The 13,630-nt window shown below is 49.3% G+C and overlaps 4 protein-coding genes across 4 annotated transcripts; 2 read left to right on the top strand and 2 right to left on the bottom strand.

Moving 5' to 3' along the window:
* Positions 1 to 635: 635 nt before the first annotated feature.
* On the bottom strand, positions 636 to 2,592 carry BDR25DRAFT_326342 (AAT family amino acid transporter; the record flags this gene model as incomplete). Its single annotated transcript, XM_033692268.1, has 5 exons — positions 636 to 935; positions 989 to 1,927; positions 1,980 to 2,088; positions 2,141 to 2,268; positions 2,326 to 2,592. The coding sequence occupies 5 exons, from the start codon at positions 2,590 to 2,592 to the stop codon at positions 636 to 638; spliced, it is 1,743 nt and encodes a 580-aa protein (XP_033545896.1).
* A 2,774-nt stretch (positions 2,593 to 5,366) lies between these two features.
* BDR25DRAFT_264217 (peptidase C15, pyroglutamyl peptidase I-like protein) lies at positions 5,367 to 6,241 on the top strand (the record flags this gene model as incomplete). The annotated part of the gene is made up of 2 exons (XM_033686853.1): positions 5,367 to 5,491; positions 5,540 to 6,241. The coding sequence occupies exons 1-2, from the start codon at positions 5,440 to 5,442 to the stop codon at positions 6,238 to 6,240; spliced, it is 753 nt and encodes a 250-aa protein (XP_033545895.1). The 5' UTR covers positions 5,367 to 5,439.
* A 3,738-nt stretch (positions 6,242 to 9,979) lies between these two features.
* Positions 9,980 to 11,195, top strand: BDR25DRAFT_356816 (uncharacterized protein; the record flags this gene model as incomplete). Its single annotated transcript, XM_033695709.1, has 10 exons — positions 9,980 to 10,041; positions 10,110 to 10,189; positions 10,225 to 10,309; positions 10,393 to 10,431; positions 10,512 to 10,587; positions 10,648 to 10,747; positions 10,785 to 10,858; positions 10,893 to 10,973; positions 11,017 to 11,057; positions 11,105 to 11,195. The coding sequence occupies 10 exons, from the start codon at positions 9,980 to 9,982 to the stop codon at positions 11,193 to 11,195; spliced, it is 729 nt and encodes a 242-aa protein (XP_033545894.1).
* On the bottom strand, positions 11,003 to 13,131 carry BDR25DRAFT_50823 (uncharacterized protein). The gene is made up of 2 exons (XM_033698680.1): positions 13,045 to 13,131; positions 11,003 to 12,904 (listed from the first exon to the last, which is right to left on the bottom strand). The coding sequence occupies exon 2, from the start codon at positions 12,871 to 12,873 to the stop codon at positions 11,317 to 11,319; it is 1,557 nt and encodes a 518-aa protein (XP_033545893.1). The 5' UTR covers positions 12,874 to 12,904; positions 13,045 to 13,131; the 3' UTR covers positions 11,003 to 11,316.
* Between the last annotated feature and the right edge of the window lie 499 nt (positions 13,132 to 13,630).

The raw sequence follows: 13,630 nt of genomic DNA, 5'->3' as shown, positions 1-13,630 counted from the left end.
AGCTAAGACTATAAATTAATTTAAGGATCTAATCTAGATTTAGGATAGCGTGGATTCAGATCGATCCACAAATCGGATCGATCTATCGCCAGCACTGAACAATGAACGTCATTCGGTTAGCCAGAGAATCACGTGCTCGCGTCATCCTTCTCGGTTCTCTCACTAAAATGTAAATTCTCAGCGTAAATGAATAAATATATATATATTTGGGTGTGCTCCAAGAGGAACGTCAAACCAAAGTATCCGAGCGCACCCGTAGCTGTCCACGATCGAAGTTCATTTTCCACAAGCACCAACCAACCCCCACGAAGAACCTCCGACGCGGATAACACGGCACCCAGCCAAGCCTCTAATCATCCCTTGGCATAAGAAACACTAAGCGTCAAAACCCAAGGATGTCAAGAGGATCCAAGATCTTAGCTGTGGTTTCGGCAGAAAGTTTATTTGAACCCTTTGTCTTCTCTCCACAAAGCCATCAATCAGATTGAGCAGGTAGCACACATTTAATTCTCCGTATAAAATGCTCTATATTCTATATTTCAAAGGAAATGAGGTGGCGCAATGCGACTCTCCTTCCTGTACAGGATATTCGATCTCGGCGACTTCCCCACAGATGCGACCACGAAAACATCTGCTTAAAAGAGAGCACCGACAACACTCTTGACATATCCGAGCGGAGTCTTCTTCTTGCTTTGCTCGAGTTCCGTAATGCTTCTCCTCCTCTCCTCCACTGGGACACCTTCACCAGAGAACTGGAACTGTCCTTCCCGCATTCCCGCATAGAGATCAATATCCTTAATCTTAACGAATAACGGGCGGTGTTCCGGGATGTGAAACCAAGAATACGCTTTCCAAATGACGTAAAGAGCAATGATGAGAGGCAAGGCAATATAGGCGCTGAAGAAAGCTTCTGCATCTGGACTCCCACCAATAGGCTATGAAAGGCATTAGAAGCATTGAAAAGAATATCAAAGCGAGGAAAACGTACCCAAAGCGCAGTGTAAAACTGTGCAACCAGACACATGAAGTTTAGAAAGACACCCAACCAGCTTCCCCATATTCCGAACATCGCCTGGTATGGCAACTCTTCTTTCGAATGTCCCTTCAACGCCCAAGCCCTCCGGAACCGAATATGGGCGAGACAAATGCTGCCGTACACGAAGAAGTTTGCAATACCGGATAGAGCGAGAAGCCAGCCAAAAATCGTGCCTCCTGTCTCTGAAGCTTCATTAATGAAAGCCAAGAGACCGAAGAGGAGCTGGAGGATGACGGTTGGGATTGGCCGACCCTTCTTGTCAACATACGCGAGTAGTTTAGGTGCCATTCCATTAGCAGCCATTGCTTGAATTGTTCGAGTGGAGGCGTATGTGGCAGAGTTGGCAACCGAAATGACAGCAATCGTGATAACAGCGTTGAATACGGAAGGGAGACCCTTGACTCCAGCCATTTGGATTGCAAGAACGAATGGGGAGGCCTTGGTGTTCGCTCCAGAAGAGCCAAGTAGAACGGTGGAGCTGGAAGGAACGATGAGGCCAAGGACGAAGAGATTGACCACATAGAAGAATGTAATGCGCCAGAAGACCTGCTTAGTAGCCTTTGGAATCTCCCTTACCGGATCGGCGGCCTCGGCTGCAGCGAGGCCAGTAAGTTCCGTACCACCGAAGGCAAACGATGCTGTGACAAACACACTGCAGAAGCCCTTGAACCCATTTCTGAAGGCCTGTTCAGGATCATGCCAGTATCGAGCACCGATATAGCCGCGGTTGTCAGTAGAAACACCACCACAGTTGACGATGATGCCGAAGAGGATAAATCCAGTACAGGCAGCGATTTTGATCATGCTGAGGAGAAATTCCACTTCACCATATCCGCGCACGCCGAAAATTTGAATAACAGCCAAAATAGTTAGGAAGACTGCAATCCAGATCTGCTCTACGTTAGTATACCAATTAAGTTTAGCCGCACGAATACAAACTCACTCCAATGTTGTACTTGTGCCAATAGTCAATTGTAAGGCCCGCTGCTGTGATCTCGAATGGCAAAATAGTCAGCCACTGAATCGCGTAATCCCAACCCATTGCGAAACCCCTAATAAGTAATAAGCATCCACCAAGAAATTTCAAGTATAGATACGACTCACCAGGACGGATCAACAAACCGCACAATATACATGTAAAAGGCTCCGTTTACGGGATACATGACAGCTAATTCGGCCAGAGCTTGCATCATCAGCATCATCATGACACCAATGATCATGAAACAAAGGAGCTAGGAATATGTCAGCCAGTTATCTCCTCACCAAAGCCAGTCCGTGGGGAGCTATACCAAACTGGCGGGGCCACCATTAGACAACGCTTTACCAGATCCAACGAAAAGACCTGCTCCAATCGCGCCACCGATAGCAATCATCTGCATATGTCGGCCATGAAGATTCCGCTTCAGTTCGTTCGTATCTTCGTTGACAACGGGGGCATTTTCAGCGCTGAATTGACTACCACGGCGGTGATCCTTGAAAGTGTGGGATGTTCGGGGCAGTTGGTCCTTCTCCAAATCTACGTTACCGTATGTTGGAGGGGGGTGAGCTGGCTCCATGATGATCGAGTGACAGCACTCTAGGGAGCGACTTCTCAAGGGTAAAGACGATAGAGGAAGTCGTGAAACACAATCTAGGAGTTTGAACAAGGGCGGCCATGACGGTGCTTTATAACGACCCGGGAGATAGAGCTGACTGCAGAGCGCTGCTCAGAGATCCCAGCCGTAACCCTGTTATCGTGCTGAGCTCTAGCGTGGAGGCGGCAAAGAGCAGAGATGGATCCACTCAATTGGATCACCGACCGTTTGCGCATCAAATCGCGGCATTGCTATCGAGAAGGTGGGATGATTAACCGGCGAGATTGTTAGGCCACCGACAGCCAACGCGGCTTCAAAAGCATCTAGAATGTTTCTTTGCGTTGGCGCGGACCCAATCCATGGCGGACAGGAAACCAAGACGAGAGGAAGTAATTGCGCTAAGGGAAGTTGGAAAGCTTAATTATCCGGATACAACATGCATTTGGCAGTTGGGAAATCGTAGCGGGGAACCCAACCGAATTTCTGAGTGCATCATGACTGCAGCGGGGGGCGACCGTGAACCGACAGTCGTGCGAACATTCAATACGAAGCAGGACGCTCGAATGCGGTAGTTCTTTCCAAAAAGTACGAAATTATTCAGGAGCTTGGAGGTCCAGGTGTTGCACTGGTAGGTGACACGAGACCATTCTCCGTTCTGACATCGCAGGGGGGGGTTGGGGGGTTTGCAATGGTCGGATATTGTCCTGTAGGACTAATTGGAAGCGAGTCTGGATGCAAGGCACAGTCGTACCTATCTTCTTGAGGGACAGCAATCACTCTTTACCCGCTGAAGTCCACGCACGTATCCGGTAGTCTAGCACACGGTCAGGCAAACTCTTTCGCGAACGAAGAATGCTCAGAAGATATCACCTGTTCATGGAAACGATGAACGCCACGAACAATAGAGCGCCAAGCGAGTCGTGCTGCCTGTCGCCGGACGAGGGTCCCTGATAAGGAAGCTGGTTGAAGTAGTGCGCCAATCTGGGGTGCCACACATTAGCGGGTGGAGCGCGGCAAGCCAAGTCATTAGGAAATGACCGTCTTCGAGTGGAAAGGCCCCCTAATCATGTGCCTCGAAGAGATGAGATACTGTCTGAGACGAAAACATTCAAAAATCTACGCTTGGACATGCCAAATTCGTGGGGGTCGAATGTTGATGTTGGCGTTGGACCAGAGGAGAAACGGAGAAGCCGAGTGGCGCCGTTGTGGCTTCGGCTGTTGCAGACCTCGGTTGCTTGATGCTTAGCACGCGCTTAGATAATGGCTGAGAACTTACTATCTACATTGTGCTCCTTATCACCAACCCGTTTCCACCGCTGAGGTCAGTCAGATGTTGACATGAGGCCAATTGGACAGAGTGAGGTGCGAGGTTGAAATAAACATGGAAGAATTGTGGGTCAAGACAGAGTACAACGCCCGTCAGCCAGGCCCAACTCCGACGTTGCACCGATTTATTGATTCAACATCGGCCACCAGCTTCGAAATCCTGTATTTTACCGGAAAACGTCCACTTCCTCATATGGGCACATTGCGATTGAGCCGACGAGAGATTCTTCCTCTCCACCAAGTGCACACAAACAATGGCAAGCACTGCAGCACTCCGTTTCTCTGAACCATACGCACTTCTCCGGGACGATCTCTTGCTCAAGGCAGCCTTTCTAGGTTTTTGCTCCGTCGGGTGATGTAATCGTCAAGACGCGTGACCACGTCTACCATTCCTTCCGAGATCGGAAAAAGACTCCATCTTCTTCGTCTATCATATTGCCTCTACAACGTCGTCTACCAGACACCGGTGCTCTGTTCTGAAACTTTGTTATTTAACTTCTTTAGTCCTCCAGCCATTCTCAGGACAGCGCCGCGATAAACAGACGAAACGAGATTCACAATTACCGTGGTATGGACCTAGAACCCAACGCTAGCCTTCCACGCACCTACACTTGATAAGCCATTCAATGGAATTGATAGGTCTATAGAACGAGCGAAAAGGTAGCTCCGGTAAGTTTGCCAGATATTTAGGAGCCTTTCCCCATCATGTAGGTTCTCTCCAACAGCGCACCTTTGCAACAACAGCAGTGCTAGACGTGGAGCACACAACCCCTACTTTATCCCCCATACCTTCGCCAACATGCCATGGCCACTGCTATGCACAATTACAGTTCTGCCACGGAGGGCCAGCCTCCTCTACACGACATGTTCTACAAATGTATCGACTTCAACAACGGCCGCGTGACACCCATTTACACCCCGAACTTACCGGAGAATCTCAGGTGTGATGCCTGGTTCATATATCCCGTCTTCTCTCCTTCCTCAATTGATTTGGCATACTGCATTCCCACCAATCATGATCCTTTGAAACGCAGTGCGGTCTTACCCGCATATGCACAGCCACATTTAGGATTCATAACGCCACCAGCGATGGTTTGTCGAGGTCCTCTTCTCATAACGGTGTTGGTGTGAGAAGACACTAAGAGTCGCGAGCAAAGGTGTGAGCGAAAGAACCATTGGGTACCAATATGGATGTAACAATGACGCGGATGTTCAAAGCTCATCCGGCACGACTGCGCTCGAGAAGCGCTACACGGACCTCGACATCCACGTTATCACACTTTTCCAATAATCAGACCTTGTCATTCAATCTTCGTTGCCTGCTCCTTAGATTCCGGGGTGCGAAGGCTTGATGTTAAATGCTCCAAAATCTCGCCAACGCTGCATCATGGGTTTTTACCGCCTATCTGGGTAGCGTAGTATACATAAGGACCTAGCCCACCAGCCAATACAGATTCTTCTACTCAATCATTTTCCCTCCAAATAGCCAACTCTGCTCGGAACATGGCCCCCCTATCTAACATCACCAAGGTCCTCATTACTGGCTTCGGGGCATGTACAGCACCCTCCCTTTGCAACCTCTTACTAACACCAATCCAGGCATTCCAGGACGTCCCCAACAACCCCTCCTATGAAGTCGCCTCGCGCCTCCCCACATCTCTCTCAGACTCCATCCACCTAGTCGTCTACCCCTCCGCCATCCCCGTCGCCTACCACCCTGTCATCAACCTCATCCCCAATCTCATCCAGACACACCAACCTGATATCGTTCTCTCCATCGGTGTCGCTCCTGGTCGAAGCTACTTCGCCGTCGAGCAAACCGCGCACAAAAATGGTTACAATCGCGTACCCGATGTCGAAAATAAAACGTTTACTGCAGCAGAGAATGACGCAGTCTGGGGCTCTCAGCCGCCGCAACTGAGCACCAGTCTAGATCTCGAGGATGTGGTTGAACGATGGCAGGATCTGACTTCTAATATCCGATTCCCGTTCGAGATCGGCGGCGATCCGAAAGCGAAAGCGAAACGGATCACGAAGTCGATGGCTGGAAGCTTTGTCGATGTAAGGTTGGGGGGCAATGTTATGCAGGTTGAGGATGTGCGGTGGAGTGACAATGTGGGGACGTATTTGTGCGGGTTTATCTATTTTACGGATATGGTGGAGATGGGGAAGGCGGGGAAGAGGAATGTGGCGTTCATGCATGTTCCGATGTTGGAGGATGAGGAGGAGATTACGACGGGTGTGGAAGTTACGGTGGCGTTAGTTAAAGCTATAGTGGAGAGTTGGAAGGAGAGTGCAGTTTGAGATGAGAGTAGGTTTGGTGAAATCCCTTTCATCCAAGCCATTTTATCTATGAGTTTGCTAGAGTCTGCGAGCACCAGTCTCCACGGGCTCAATTAATTCAGATGACTCAATTCAAAATACCGACGGTTGAAGTCTATCAAAACTCGTCGCAAACTGGTGAAAGCAGTGCAGTAGGTACCTTCACCCTTGTATACACCTAAAAAGACAAAATAGTCTCACACCTTCTCCAACCTTGGCCCCACTAACTACCGGAAAATACATCTATTCACCTAAGTATCCTAAAGAGGCAACAAATATAACTAAAAAGGGCAAAAGGTAAGGGTGGGGAGGGGAGGGAAGGGGAGGGGGATGCGTGTGGTGAAACGCATTGGGAGACTTGCGTTTCCCTACTCATCTCCCTTCCTGAAAGAATTCTCCAAATTTTTAGACATATACGGGCCCGTATAGAGATTGGAAATATGTAGAATTAGATTCTTTGCGAGAGAGTGGAGGCCTAGGGTAAGGAATGAAAGGAATTAATATTTTAGGAATGATTAGATTTACTCAGCCATCCAGGTACGAGGGAGCCCCCCAAGCAGCGAAGAGAAAACTATTGAACTTTCACTTTCAAGCTTTCAACCGCTTTGCCTTCATCCCCTTTTTTTCTTATCTTGGTGTCTTCACTCTATAATCTATTAGTGGAATTTTCAAACAAGCGCCATTCATGATTTGCACGAAAACAAATCTCATTCCTGAAGACGTGATGCCGTCCACCACGGACACCGGCCATGATTCGTACGAACGGAAATTTTTTTTCCCACAGACATACGTCGTCGCTATGTTTCTTTTTGTCAAACCAAGATTTAGAATTACTTGAAGGCCAAAGAAGGCTAGGATATGAATAGGTTACATATCCAAGTCGACCGATCGGAAGATGTCAACCGCTATTTCTTCCAACGGTAGTGAAAAACGAGTTCCGGAATCACCACGCACTCCATCTCACGCGAATTTTGCAATTCAAGTAAGTCTTCATGCTAACGAACAGGAGGTATTTGAGACTAGTTTCTACTCCCACGAAGTCAATAGTCGTGAGAATTGGTTCAAGAATTGTCCTAAACTCCATTTTCAAGATGGCATTCGCTAGTGTAGACGATGGCTTATTCCTCCCCTGAATAAGGTAGAGCCTCCAAGGTTTGTTAGTGGCTCGGAGTCAGCGGAACGTAAGCGGAAAGACGCAGAGGGTGTTTGTATACCCCGATATCTAGTGCAACCGTGCAGTTCAACACCACCGAAGCTTGTCTCCATCGAGAGCACACCAAAGAAGCCATGACCTCGTTCTAGTCCAACTTACCCTTGCGATTGGGGCTCGAGAGCAAGCCCTGCTATTATGGGTATATTGGTGGAATCAGTTTCAGGAAATGCCAGTGGTGAGAGCAAATCTTTAGGTGTGGACATAAAGCGAGCGGGGCAAAATTAATCACAACTCTATGTAGCGAAGCTTGTGTCACTTCTGCGAAGAGAAAGAGTTAGTAGTTGAGAAGTGAGGAGGGCTCAAATACCTTCCTGTAAGACCACAAACCTGTGGCTCCGCGGTCCGAGGGTCCAAACAACACTCCATTGTTAATCCAGAGACCATCTAGTAAGTGCCTGGAAGGATTCTCCAAGACCTAGTCATCTAGGGGATTTGAGTCACTCCCCTTTTTCGCTCTTGCTAGGACCGCGCTGCGGAAACATTGGTCGCCATGTCTAGCACCATTCCCTCATAGTGATGTTTCACCTCACCCATGCTCTGACCCAATAACTCATGGGAGTATCGAAAGTGGATTTTCTTCATCACTTCATTACAGGCAGATTGACATGTTTTAATCCTCAGGTATATGCTATCGGACATCAAGTGCCAGAAGAAAACACCCATGAAAAGTTTTGGACGCCCGGTTTAGAGAGAAGTAGTCGAACCAGTGCGATTCAGGAGTCGGAATGAAACAGGGTGGGGGTGTTTAATTGCCCACTTTTCCCGCGTGATCACATCCAGGGATGTTCCCTAGATATCTCGACGACAACCGAGGAGATCATGATACCTTATCAAGGCATTCGGGTTCCTATTCGAACCTCCAGCATTTGACCATCACTAGCCAGAGTAAAGCTTTTACTGCACTTCATCGCTTATGGGGCAGAATCCCTCCAGCGCTAGTCATAGAATATTAAAGAGTAGAAATCTTGTTCGAACCATCCCATTCATCTCTTTCGAGTAAAATTTTAGAGTTTGATCTCTCAAGCAGTTAAAGCGAAGTCAGAATCCTGAACTACGAGAAAGGTTTCTATTTCCAAACTCCCGAATCTCAATATCCTCCATCCAAATATTGACCTGTGCGAGCACCGATCCCGAAGCACAACTAGAAAGACATCCATAAAATATAATAGTTACCGATTATTTCAGCGAGTAGATATCGACGTTGAGTTAAGGTGCAGGTTTTTTTATAGGTCCTCCGCGCATTGAAAGTGGTGATCTAGAATTTTCAGTGTACGGACTAAACAAGACATTTCTTAAGTTTCTAGAAGATGATGCTGATTCCATAGCTCTCTTTGGTTTGCCTTTTTACTTCCTCCATGTCTCCCTCCTCGATGTGCTTTAGTGCCTCGCGTAGGAGAAATGGCTTGATAGTGAAGAAGGTGAAGGGTGCTGCTGCAACTAGAGTTTAATACTCCTCCTTGCATCTTGTCCTACACAACTCTATACAACTCCACGAATATATACACGTTGAGGTGATTTATAAACCCAAGCATAATTCACTATGACATTTTCAACCCTCAACTTGGAGGGCACGATATCCTTGAGATTGGGGACTCGAAGATCAGGAGTGTTTATATACTCTAAAGGTCTACCGAATTCCGCTAGCCATGAAATTACCGTAGGATGTATACCAGGTCAGAACAGGACGATGGTTAGCAATGGTACAGAACTTCCTCACCACAGCGACATTTTCCCCGCGCGCACTCACTCCCACGCAGATGGCCTCCTTCGGGCTTTCAGGGATACAGCCATGGTGTTCAATAGAACGTAACTGTTACTGTCAGTAGTATTTTGAGGCGTTACTAGAGGCAATAGGGTTTTGTTCTTACAGAAAGAGTGAATTGAAACAGCCTTACAGGTAGTAACAGTTACTGCTAAGTTAATTAACAGTAAAGTTACTGTTTAGTGCAGTTACTGCAGTAACTGGTGTTTCTAGAGGCTCTTAACACAATCTTGCCAATATAGTTGCGGAGATTGTTCAACTCTAAGATTGTGGAAGGCAATAGCTGTAATTAAGCTCTTTACACAATATCTAAGAGCTCCTAGAGGCAGCCCTTAACTTCTTAAGGCAACAATAGCTTGCAAAGTGTTAAACTAGTGCTACAAGCTTCAAGTGCTACAAGCTTTAAGTGTTACAAGCTTTAAGTGCTACGTGGAGTTTAGCATACTTATAGTGACAATAGAAGCAATATTAGAAGCAAGAAGTAGGTAAATCAAGGAGCTACTTCTCTGTGCTAACAATAGATAGGATAGTTAAAAAAGTACAAAATCTAGTGTATTAGTGCGCGAAAACGTCCTCCGCAAACGCGTTAACAAAACACTAAGAAATTAATTAGTATAGGCAGTTACTGCAGTAACTATAGCCTTATTAACTGTACAGTAACAGAAGGCAATTCACTTTTGTTCTAACTCCCAAGAGATTGTTACTATCAGTAACAGTAGGAACAGTACTACGTTCTATTAAACACCATGGATACAGCAGACAGCAGAGAAATTACTCAGAGACCAAAAAAGGAGAGGCGGTTGAAAGAGTTCCGCCCTAGCAAATGCAATAGCCTCCGTGGCCAGCCGGTTATAAGAAGGCACAGGGGGGATTCAGTCAGGTGCTTATATACATACACCTCCCTGCATTTGCTAAGACCAGAGATATAATGCATGGTCGCTGTGAAAGCGGTGAAAGTCACAGGAATGAACGAACACTAGACACACCAAAGCAGCCACAAGGATCTCAGTCAATAATCACGTTTCAACATATTCCATTCCACCATTAAACTGTAGCCTTCCAGTAGACTTCCCCGAGTGAAGTCTAGCGGAATACATACAGTAGGTAAACCACCCCATCCGCGTACATTCATCCATCCATCCATTCCATTCACACCCAGATACGGGTGGGTATTCGCGAGCCTGACCATTCATGCCTCGTCACGAGATAAGTACAACTACAGTGAGGAAAAAAAGGGCCACTTATGCATGTATGCATGCATCTCTTTCATGGATGCAGAGCCAACGCGCAAACAGCCATCCATTGTTCCATCCATCTGTGCATCTACCATTCGACAAATGTCCTGCTGCATATCGTGAAAAATTCCGCTAATATATATTGATCGCTCTTCCACGGAAAATATTTCTTGCTCGAGCACGCACATATGAACGCTTCCGAACAGGATGCGCGGTCGCATTCGCTATCGAAAGACCACATAACATGCATAGCTGAACATCCTCATATTATCTCTTCAAGTGCTCCGAATATATAATGCTTTGAGCGAGAGATCAGATGATGCAAAATCGGTTGGGAGATTCGTGAATCTACCAGCATACATAACACATCGTGTCGACATTGCCGAAAATGTGATGTAATTCCATGAGCGCCGTGCCAAATCAGACCGAAGAACGAAGTCGAGGTCGAAGTCGAGTGAGTCAGCGGTTCGGTGCTAGAGCGCTTCCTGTTGAAGCGCGGGGAAAGGTGGGGTGAGCGAGACGTAAGAACAGAATTAAACCCCCCGAAGCGAACAAATGCAGTGGTAAAAAAGCTGATCGTTAAAACATTGTGGTGAAGCGAATGTCGTGAAAAGGGTGGCGGGGGTGGTGGTTGAGGGTGTTGGAAAAGCCCAGTCCGGACTGGTATGCAATCGAGGACCTGAAATCGAGAACCATGACGCCGCCGATGCGGGCTGAAGGCGGTTGAGGAAGACAATGATCGAAGGTGTTGGTCGTAAAGAAGTATCCCAGGATTGGATATTTTTTTAATTATTTTGATGTGTGTGTGGGGGGGGGAACCTGCGGAAGAGCTCAGATCCCAGACATGTTCATGAGGTCGCGCCTTGGCTTTGCTTCTGTTGAGAGGTGGGCTCTGGACTCGCTTCAACGCCTTCCATCGGCCCCGCTTCGCGCTTGCCTTCCACCGCAGGCTTCTCCCTGGATGACTCCCCGGGCTTCGAGAAGCCTGCCGCTTCTGATTGCGTTGGTGTGCCAAGCATCTCCTTGGGGTAGGGTTCCAGATCTTTTGTGCTTGTGGAAAATGTCGAAATGACCGGAGTGTACGTGCGATGGTCGGCCTGTGTAGGAGTCTTCGCTTCTGGCCCGGCGGACACCGGCGAGAGAAGTCCTTCGTGGCCATTGCCATTGCTGGATTCCTGAGTGGCTGTGCCGTTCATCAAGCCGTTCCAGCCACCCTCGATGTCGCGAAGCAGGCGGACATACTCTTCCGGAACCAGTCCGCTCTCGCCCGTCTTTGGATCTTGTGCAACAAGCCAGCCTTGCCCGTGTCGATATGAGACTAGTATCACCTGTCCTTCCACAAGCGGCAATTCATTGTCGTTTTCCCGGACAAAGTCGAACAAAGCCACGGCCTTACCGTGCATCTCCTCCTCCGGCGACGCGATGGTGAATTGGTAATCCCGTGAAAACCGGCTCTCGTCATTCAAGAAGTCCCCTGGCTCCGACATATCCTCATCTGAGTCAAACATCAGCGGAGCTTGGGCATCTGCATAGGCACGCTGTGGAAGGATTGCGGCAAAGTGCGAGTCTCGACGTGATTCGCCAGCAGGAACGTTGAGGGAAGGCACTGCCTGGCTCTGTGATGAAGGAGGGTATGTGATGTACTCGCCTCCAGGTCCATTAGCTTCACTGAGGTCGCTGACGTAATAGACCTGACTGCCATCACCGTTTGAGCCAGAATATGATCCTCGGCGGTACTCCTCGTTGAACCCCCTCCGCCCTCTAGTCTGATCAAAGTCTACGACATTGGATTTATGCTTCTTGTGTCGCGCGTGGCTCGTCACTTTGGGGCTGTGAATGTCTTCATCCTCGCTCCATGGCGGGCCGTCACCATACGCAGTCTGTGGCAACTGCTCACCGGGCTCCCATGTGCCAGCAGACCATCCACCGCTGTCGCCACGCCACGCCACTGGTGGCGGATCCGACAGCCTCCTGCTGACCTCGCTCGCTGGCGTTGAGATGTTGGAGGGCTGTTCGGGGAGGGGCCCATAGAAGAGAGGGTGGAGGGGGCCATACGCAAAGTCGCGCACTAGTGTGTATGGGAGACTGGAGTGGAAGATGGGGAACGCTGTCGACTGGGGCCGTGATCGGACCGATTGGGCATTAGACGTGTTGGAGAAGGTTGACAGGCGCTTGGTCGCGTTGATGTATGAGCTCGCCCGCTCCAGTTTGGCTTTGGATGGCGGGGACGTGACTAACGGTGGTAGCGAGGTGCGGTTTGCACTCGGCGATGTGAGAGATCCCGGCTCGCTCATCGGGGATCGCACGTCCGCCGCCATGTCTGAGTGCCGCTGCCGTCCACGGACGACCTCCCCTTCGGTTATATCCTCCAGCCGTCGGCCGTCGGTTGGCTTGTCGTCGGTCATGCGAGGAGATTATTTCTAGAATACAAAGCGACTAAGCGGTCAGCAATGGATCGGAGAGGATTTTAAGGATGCGGCGAGGATATGAGAACAGAGCTCAGCTGCAGGAGGCCGCGCGCGACGTGGACGAGATGTGGGTGAGATATGCGAGCGATCAAGCTCCGGAGAACGGACCAGCCTTTCATTGATGGGCTTGCAGCGCCCTAGCAGCGTCCTGGAAGCGTCCGATCGGGGGCCGGCGCAAAGGCCGCAGATGTTGCAGCAGCAGTGTCCCAAATCACAGGTGAAGGGTGCCTTGCAGGCGGCCCAGAGGCGAGATAGCGGCGGAGGAGGCGGCGACTCGATGTTTTGGCGGGATGTTTCGAGGATGACAGAGGCCAATGGGTAGTGGAAGAGCGCTTGAGGGCTTCTGGAAAGGGCATTCGATGACAGCGATAGCCGGGGCGATTGGCAGGAGGGCAGGACCCGGCGGGTGGATTGAAGATATTTGCGGGCGCAGCGGTTGGGGAAGCGCTCGCCGGGGAGGGGGGGGGGTGTGTGTGTGTGGGGAGCAGCCCTGGCGCTAAGACTTACCCAGTGAACAGTCGAGGGAGCGAGGACGCTGCCGTGGATGCAGCAGCAGCACCGTGAAGCGGTGCAGCAGCGCCAGGAGGCGAGTGCACAAGAGCGGACGAAAGCGCGACAGCAATGGCGGAGCCGTCGGGGTGAGGTGAGGTGAACGAGCACCAGGCGAACAGTGGATGTGGATGTGTCGATGAGC

The sequence above is a fragment of the Lindgomyces ingoldianus genome (assembly GCF_010093535.1).
Source record: "Lindgomyces ingoldianus strain ATCC 200398 unplaced genomic scaffold BDR25scaffold_22, whole genome shotgun sequence".
In the NCBI taxonomy this organism is placed as follows: Eukaryota; Fungi; Ascomycota; class Dothideomycetes; order Pleosporales; family Lindgomycetaceae; genus Lindgomyces; species Lindgomyces ingoldianus.
Note: the sequence above shows the minus strand (reverse complement) of the source record. Positions and strands in the feature narration are given on the sequence as shown.